The sequence below is a fragment of the Somniosus microcephalus genome, unplaced genomic scaffold (genome assembly GCF_052327205.1).
Source record: "Somniosus microcephalus isolate GS21.2 unplaced genomic scaffold, FLI_Smic_1.0 unresolved_chr5, whole genome shotgun sequence".
NCBI lineage: Eukaryota > Metazoa > Chordata > Chondrichthyes > Squaliformes > Somniosidae > Somniosus > Somniosus microcephalus.
The window spans coordinates 45,331,457-45,340,232 of NW_028225183.1; the positions used below are offsets into that span (position 1 = coordinate 45,331,457).

The 8,776-nt window shown below is 48.2% G+C and overlaps 1 protein-coding gene across 1 annotated transcript; it reads left to right on the forward strand.

The window, feature by feature from the left end:
* The first annotated feature begins 6,946 nt into the window (after nt 1-6,946).
* LOC147088084 (histone H1-like) lies at nt 6,947-7,648 on the forward strand. The gene has a single exon (XM_085977790.1). The coding sequence runs from the start codon at nt 6,947-6,949 to the stop codon at nt 7,646-7,648; it is 702 nt and encodes a 233-aa protein (XP_085833916.1).
* Nucleotides 7,649-8,776: the final 1,128 nt, after the last annotated feature.

An 8,776-nucleotide genomic window follows, 5' to 3' on the forward strand; every position in this document is an offset into this window, starting at 1 on the left:
GCTCACTGCTGGTTTGGAGAGAGAAAGCAGCAATGACTGTAAACAGCAGATTCTTCCCATTCTATCTCCCTTACCCTGGACACACGCTGGCCACACACAGCCCGAGAACGGCCTCTCCCTTCCCTCACTCACTCCTTGCTCTGAGACCAGTTCTTGTTCCACTCCGGCTCTTACAAACAGACGCCGACTCCCCCTGAACTGTCCCCGGACTCAATGCCGATCTCTGAGCCCATCTGCGGACACGCTCCCAAAGCGATGAGCTGCTGTAAGGAGGCTGCTGTTTGCTGCCTTACTCCGGGGCCCTGATGTCTCCAGTCCCGGTTCTTTTAAACCATCTTCTTGCGCTCACTGAGTGAACGGCGATCACAGGCAGGGCTGGGGGAGGGGAATGCGCATGCGCTCTTCTGCTCACTGGGAATCGACGTAGAGGGCGGGGCTTAACTGCGCACGCGCAGCTCCCTGCATAATTCAGCATAAAAATCAAAGGGAACTTTCCCCAATTCACTTTTATCAGAATCTGAGCAAAGGTATTGGGCCTGGGGGGTGGGGGAAGGACAGAGAATGTCTAAAGCTGGGGGCTTGTCCATTTAAGGTGCTCAATTTGGGATCATTCCGTGCAGGGTGTTTGCTGATCTTGTGCCGTCTTCACAAAGCAATCCTGCAGAAGCATGGGAGGAACGAGGGAGCCGGAGTGTTTCCTGGAACGGGGCATGTGTTAATATCTGATAGCAACAGTCCTAGATTACTCGGTCACTGAGAGTAATACCAAACGGCCCTGAGCGGCGAAGTTGCAGAGAGTGAAACAGGCAATAGAGGGTTAAATATTGACCATTGTTTGTCTCGCTCTCTGACACAGTCCCACAGTGTGGGATTAATAATGTGTCTGTCTCTGGTACAATATCAGTATAAGACCACATCTTCTGTCTCTCCACTGGGAGCTTTCTGGAAATAAACTGAACTTCACAGTTTAGTCTGGAACTGATACTCTCTCTCCCTCTCACTGCCCTCCTCACTCTGTCTCTCCCTCTAACCATTTGCTCTGTCTCTCTTCATTCTCTGTTGCACTTTCTAAGAAGGTGGGATGCTGTTATTGAGCGTGAAATTGGCACATTGACAGGAAGTCTAATACCGACACTCTCACTCGCTTTTCTCTCTCTCATGCTGTACATGAAGGAGGGAGATTTTAATTAATGTCCTGTGGATACACTGTTAGAAACTGTAAGACTGATACTGTGTCTCTGTCTGGTACTGGTGACTGGAACTGTGCGAGTGTGGGATCCATTTGCATCTGTCAATCTCTGGTAATGTGTTTGGGTGTGGGATTAATTATGTATCTGTCAGTCTCTGGTATCTTGTGCGAGTGTGGGATACATTCTATATCTCTCTGTCTCTGGTACTGTGTGTGAGTGTGGAATAAATTCTGTGTCTGTGAGTCTCTGGTACAGTGTGTGAGTGTGGTATAAATTCTGTATCTGTGAGTCTCTGGTACAGTGTGTGAGTGTGGTATAAATTCTGTATCAGTGAGTCTCTGGTACTGTGTGTGAGTGTGGAATAAATTCTGTGTCTGTGAGTCTCTGGTACTGTGTGTGAGTGTGGAATAAATTCTGTGTCTGTGAGTCTCTGGTAGTGTGTGAGTGTGGTATTTATTCTGTATCTGTGAGTCTCTGGTACTGTGTGTGAGTGTGGAATAAATTCTGTATCTGTGAGTCTCTGGTACAGTGTGTGAGTGTGGTATTTATTCTGTATCTGTGAGTCTATGGTACTGTGTGTGAGTGTGGAATAAATTCTGTGTCTGTGAGTCTCTGGTACTGTGTGCGAGTGTGGTATAAATTCTGTGTCTGTGAGTCTCTGGTACTGTGTGTGAGTGTGGTATAAATTCTGTATCAGTGAGTCTCTGGTACTCTGTGATTGTGTAGTTCAGGCTGTAATAATCGAATTGATATGATACTTCTAATCTGTTACTGTTTAAGATTTTTGGAGTGGTATGTACTGTGTAGCATTGTCAGTACTAATGGAATTGATACTATATCTTTCAATATGTTTATGTATGAGATTTTTGGACTGGTATGTAATGTGTATTTGTAATGTCATAGAGGGGGTGCAACGGAGATTCACCAGACTGGTTCCTGGTTTGGGGGACAGATTGAGTATAATAGGCCTAAATTCCCCAGACTTTAGAAGAATGAGAGGTGATCTCATTGAAACATACACAATTCTTATCAGACTTCACAGGGTAGATGCAAGGAGGAGGTTTACCCTGGCTGGGGAGTCTAGAACGAGAGGTCCCATTCCCAGAATAAGTGGTCGGACATTTAGTACTGAGATGAGGATAAACTTCTTCACTCAGAGGGTGATGAATCTTTGGAATTCTGAATCCCAGAGGGCTGTGGTGGCTCAGTCGTTGAGTGTATTCAAGACAGAAATCGATAGATTTTTGAATATTAGGAGTATAAAGGGATATGGGGATAATGCTGAAAAATGGAGATGAGTCAGAGTATCATCCATGATCTCACTGAATGGCGGAGCAGACTCGAAGAGCCAAATGCCCAATCCTGCTCCTGTTTCGTATATTTCTTATGTTCTTATCAGTCTGCACTCTGGGTTACTTCATTGCATTGGATTCTGTAACTTTCAACCAGTCTGTCGTATTGGATATTTATTTTGTAGCTCAGGCTGCACTCTTATGAGATTGACACAGAGCCTTTCAATCTGATAGTGGGTGTGATTATGGGCTGGGATTGATGTATCTACCTGTCAGCAGTACTGAGTTGTGGTGAAATGGAAACAACCTCGGTCTCTCCTGATCTGTTTGACTGCTGGATTGAAAATGTGTCACTGTAAACTGTGAGCAGTGGTGGACTGGCTACTGCTGCTGTCTGTGACTGTGGAACTGATAACCTGTCCGAGTCTCTGCACTCTGGGAGTGATAACATACCTACTGTGTGTGAGATGGAGCTGGCTGCACTGTTCCTCATGCCTCAGGTGGAGGGAGCTTCACATTTAATCCGGTTACTTCAAATACTTACCTGTAGGGATTAAAAGTATTTCTTGTAAATCAAGAACAGGTGAGGTAAAAAATAAAAAGGTGATAGAAACATAGAAGATAGGAGCAGGAGTAGGCCATTCGGCCCCTCGAGCCTGCTCCGCCATTCAATGAGATCATGGCTGATCATCCAAACTCAGTACCCTGTCTCTGCCTTCTCCCCATATCCCTTGATCACTTTAGCCTTAAGAAATATATCTAACTCCTTCTTGAATATACTTAATGAATTGGCCTCAACTGCCTTCTGTGGTAGAGTATTCCACAGGTTCACCACTCTCTGGGTCAATTTATAATCTCTCTGCTAACAATCATTATGAACATTCGCAGAGGAAAGCCAGCGATACAAACAGTGTCAGTGTCTGACTCCACTGCAGTACTGCAGCAATCAGCTTCTCTACACCAAGTGTGTTTTCCAATTTTACAGCAATTCAGTGCCACAAACCAACCGCTGCACTGCTCCGTGAATGGGACTACCCGATGGAGCAGGGATATTTACACAGGGCAGATTGGGCAGAAGCATGGCAGATGCAGTATACTGTGGATAAATGCGAGGTTATCCACTTTACTGACAAATACAGGAAGGCAGATTATTATCTGAACGGCAATAGATTGGGAGAAGGGGAAGTGCAATGAGACCTGGGTGTCCTTGTGCATCAGTCGCTGAAAGTAAGCATGCAGGTGCAGCAGCTGGTTAAGAAGGCAAATGGTACATTGGCCTTCGTAGCGAGAGGGTTTGAGTACAGGAACAAGGATGTCTTGCTGCAGTTGTACGGGGCCTTGGTGAGACCACACCTTGAGTATTGTGTGCAGTTTTGGTCGCCTTATCTGAGGAAGGATGCTCTTGCCATGGAGAGAGTGCAGCAAAGATTCACCAGACTGATACCTGGGATGGCAGGAATAAAGTATGAGGAGAGATTGGGTCGATTGGGCTTATGCTCGCTGGAATTTAGAAGGGAGGGGATCTCATTAAAATTTATAAAATTCTAACAGGACTAGACACACTAGATGCAGGAAGGATATTCCCGATGGCCGGGGAGTCAAGAACCAGGTTTCACAGTCTAAGGATAAGGGGTAAGCCATTTAGGACAGAGATGAGGAGGAATTTCTTCACCCAGAGAGTGGTGAACCTGTGGAATTTTTTACCACAGAAGGCAGTGGAGGCCAATTCATTAAATATATTCAAGAAGGAGTAAGAAATATTTCTTAAGGCTAAAGGGATCAAGGGATATGGGGAGAAGGCAGGGTCAGGTTACTGAATTTGGATGATCAGCCATGATCTCGTTGAATGGCGGAACAGGCTCGAGGGGCCGAATGGCCTACTCCAGCTCCTATCTTCTATGTTTCGATGTTTCCATGCTAAGTCCCTCTCCCATGGGACTAACCATTCAAACAAAAACAAACAGCCCCTGTTTAAAACGTGTCTTTCACACTTCTCACCTGGTGCCTGCAATAGATGCTCTTTGTATCAATCCTTACTGTCCGGCTCTGCTTCCACTGCTCACTGAGAGAAAGCAACAATGATTGTAAATAGCAGATCCTTCCCATTCTGTCCCCCTTACCCTGGACACACGCTGGCCACACACAGCCCGAGAACGGCCTCTCCCTTCCCTCACTCACTCCTTGCTCTGAGACCAGTTCTTGTTCCACTCCGGCTCTTACAAACAGATGCCGACTCCCCCTGAACTGTCCCCGGACTCAATGCCGATCTCTGAGTCCATCTGCGGACACGCTCCCAAAGTGATGTGCTGCTGTAAGGAGGCTGCTGTTTGCTGCCTTCCTCCGGGGCCCTGATGTCTACATTCCGGGCCATCTTCTTCCGCTCACTGAGTGAATGGCGAACAGAGGCAGAGCTGGGGGAGGGGGCCCGCATGCGCTCTACTGCTCACTGGAAATTGATTGAGGGGGCGGGGCTAAACAGCGCAAGCGCAACTCCCTGCATTAATTGAGCACAATAATCAAAGGGAACTTTCCCCAACTCACTTTTATCAGAATCTGAGCAAATGAACTGGGCCTGGGGGAAAAAGGACAGAGAATGTTTAAAGCTGGAGGCTTGCCCCTTTAAGATGCTCAATTTGGGATCATTCCGTGCAGGCTGTTTGTTCTTCATGATCGCGTCTTCACAAAGCAATCCTGCAGAAACTATTGAGGAACGAAGGAGTCGGAGTGTTTGCTGAGACCGTGCAGGAGTTAATATCTGACAGGAACAGCACCAGATTAATTTAATCGGAGAGAATCACTCGGTTACTGAGAGTAACACCGAACGACCCTGAGCTGCGAGATTGTAAGAGAGTACAACAGGGAAGAGAGGGTTAAATATGGGACATTGTTCCTCTCACTCTCTGTAATTGTCCCGCAGTGTGGGATTAATAATGTGTCTGTCTCTGGTACAATATCATAGAAGCCTAGAATCATTGAATGTTTACAGCACAGAAGAAGTCCATTCGGCCCGTCGAGCCCGTGCCAGCAAGGGCCCTTCAGTTTGTCCCAATCCCCCGCCCTTTCCCCGGAGCCCTGCAAATGTGTTTCCTTCAGGTGTTTATCCAATTCCCTTTTCAAAGCCAGGATTGAATCTGCCACCATCATCCTTTCAGGCAGTGCATTCCAGATCATAACCGCTCACTGCATCAAAAACTGTGTCTTCAGGGCAACTCTGGTTCATTTATCAATCACCTTCAATCTGTGTCCTCTGCTTCCCCACCCTTCCACCAATGGAAACAGTTTCTCTCTGTCTACTCTGTCCAGGCACTTTTTGATTTTGAACTCCTCGATCAAATCTCCCAACATTCTCTGCTCGAAGGAGAACAACCCCAGCTTCGCCAGACTCTCCCCGGAACTGAGGTCTCTCATCCGTGGAACCATTCCTGTGAATCTTGTAACTCTCAGTGAGAGGTGAGTCTGCATCCTCTGCCTCCCCAGTGGGATCTCTCTGGATTCACGGGACTGGAGAGCCCAGCCTGGAACTGATAGGCTGTATGTTTTTCTCACCGCCCTGCCTCGCTCTGGCCTGTCTCTCGCTCAGCCCAATCTCTCTCTCTCTCACTGTCTCTCTCACTCTCTCGCTATCCGCTCTCTCTTGTACTGTTTGTCAGAGCGGGATACAGTTGAGCCTGATATGGAAGCACTGTTGAAAGTGCAACACTGATATTGTGTCTGTTTCTCTCTCTCTCTCTCTGGTGCTGCCCCTGAATCTGGGGAACAGAGCGCCGGCCTCAGAGTGTTTAACAATGACTGAGCTGGGAAACTCCAACTAACCCCGAGATTCGGCAGCACAGGCCGAGCGGAGAGGAAAACCTGTCCTGTGAACTGTAAATCTGGGAACAGATTGTGCTGTGAATGAGCAGAGTGAACATTGTGTCAGCGAGAGTGTGTTAAAGGGGCGGGTGGGTTAGACTAATGTCACTGTGTTTGTGTGTCCGCTCTCATCGCCGGAATTCAGAGACCCTCTTGTGTAAAATTCAAAGATTTCCCTGTCATAGGATCGTCCTGCACCCCTGCTCAGCCCTGAAGTGGGAATTAAACGTGAAGCTTTATTTGATTTCAAATTTCAGTCAAAAAACAGTGAACATGTGCGCGATCGGGTGAGAGAGCGCGATCAGTGCAGCAATGAAACGGCTTTAAATCGAAATTGCTGCCTTTAATTCTGATGAAACTTTCTCGACAGCAAACATCCCGGTCTTCGAGAGAAACAGAGGCCAGTCTGGGAATGTGGAGTGCCCGAGTTTAATTGGAATCGGAGAGTTAATGAGGAGAGAGAAACACAGAGAGGCTGGAGGGCCGGGAGCTGACAGCAGGATGTCTCCGCCCCGTCCGCTCGCTGCCTTTAAGTTGCTCTGTGCCGCCGCCTCTCGTTTCATTCCTGACCCAGCTCTGACTGTCAGAGAGATTTTCTACAGAGTCGCCGACATGACTGAGACTGCAGCCGCCGAAACGGCTCCTCCTGCCGCCGCCGCTCAAACCAAGGCTCCCAGCAAGAAGAAGAAGGCGGCTCCCCGCTCCAAGCCAGCCGGTCCCACGTTGGGCGAACAGATCCTCGAGGTTGTGGCGAGTGGCAGCGATCGCAAGGGGATGTCGCTGGTCGCGATAAAGAAGGCTCTGGCTGCCAACGGCGTCGATGTGCTGAAGTTAAGTTCCCAGATCAGGTTAAGTATCAAGAGGAAAGTGGAAAACGGCTCCCTGGAGCAGACCAAGGGCACGGGCGCCTCGGGTTCCTTCAGGATCGCTAAGAAGGAATCCCAGCGGAAAGAGGGAAAGAAGGTGAAGAAACCGGCAACCAAGAAATCTGCAGTAAAGAAACCAACAGCCAAGAAATCTCCAGCCAAGAAATCTCCAGCCAAGAAACCAGCAGCCAAGAAATCTCCAGCCAAGAAACCAGCAGCCAAGAAATCTCCAGCCAAGAAACCAGCAGCCAAGAAAACGAGCACCAAGAAGGCAGCAACGTCACAAAAGACAGTGAAAGCGGCGGCTGGGAAGAAGGCGGCGGTGAAGAAGCCCAAGAGCCCCAAGAAGGCCACAGGCGGAAAGGTGAAGGCAACCAAGAAGGTGGAAAAACCCAAGGCCAAGCCCAAATCAGCAAAGTCTCCCAAAGCAGCGAGCAAAAGAAAGTAAAAAGGACAACTTGTAAACATCTGAACCCAAAGGCTCTTTTCAGGGCCACCCACGTCTTTCCAAAAAGAGCTGATCGCGGAATCAGATGATCCATGTCCCGGGGCTGGGCTCAGACTCCCGATTGAAATCATTTCAAATGAACCCCGGCTTCCTGGTGACTCGCTGACATTCGCAGCTCCCACCCCTCCCCCAGTGTCTAATAAAACACAATGGGATGTCCGGGCCGGGCCTCACTCTAACTGGGGGGTGTTCGGCTCCAGTCTCAGTTCAGGGTCATTTTCAGTTCACAGGTTCAGGGTGAGAGTCTCTGTGAGACTCTGACACTGGGGAGACCCCGCGTCACAACTCAAACCCCAACACATGAGATTCTCCAAATCAGCTGGAATAAGGTGTTTGTAAACTGCTGAACCCGTCTGTGTGGGGAAGTGTGGGGAGATGGAATAAGGTCCGAGATTGACATGGAAGGAGACGGGTCGACTTGTGATCGAAGTGACTGTATATAGGCGGGACTATTACTGATTGTTAATTGTTACAGAACCTTATTTAAAAGATTGTGCTTTCAGGAAACCCTTGAATATGAAGTCCGAGTCTGTAAGGGTTTGTGCGGAGCGCTGTGTTTCGGTTCTATTGTCGAGAAACGGTTTGAAATTGGCGGGTACAGAAAGCTGGAGGTGGAGCTGGAAGATCAGAGGCCGCTCTCTGCTCTGTCTGTCACTCTTGAAATTGTCTCCTCCCCTCCCGCTCTCTCTGTTTAATCTCTCACTCTGTCTCCTCCCCCACCCCTCCCTGCCTTTCTCAGTCAGGTCTAACCCGACCTTACTTCTGATTGGGTGTCCCCTTCACAGTCCCATTTCTTCACCATTCACAGAACCACAATCACACATTAGAAAGTAAGCACATCATTGGTTGAAATTGTCGACCAGGCGAAGTGTTTGAATTTTTTGTTTTAGAAAAAGCCCGCCAATTCCAGTGCCGGGTGGAAGCGAATTAATCTAAAGTCTAGTTTCAATGGAATGATTTTAAAATCTCGGTCCTTTTGTTCTGTTATTCTGCGTTCACCGTCAGTAATTCCTGGCGCTGTTCTACGAACTGGTTTAATTTGGCAGCCTCTTATCTGTAACCGGCGCC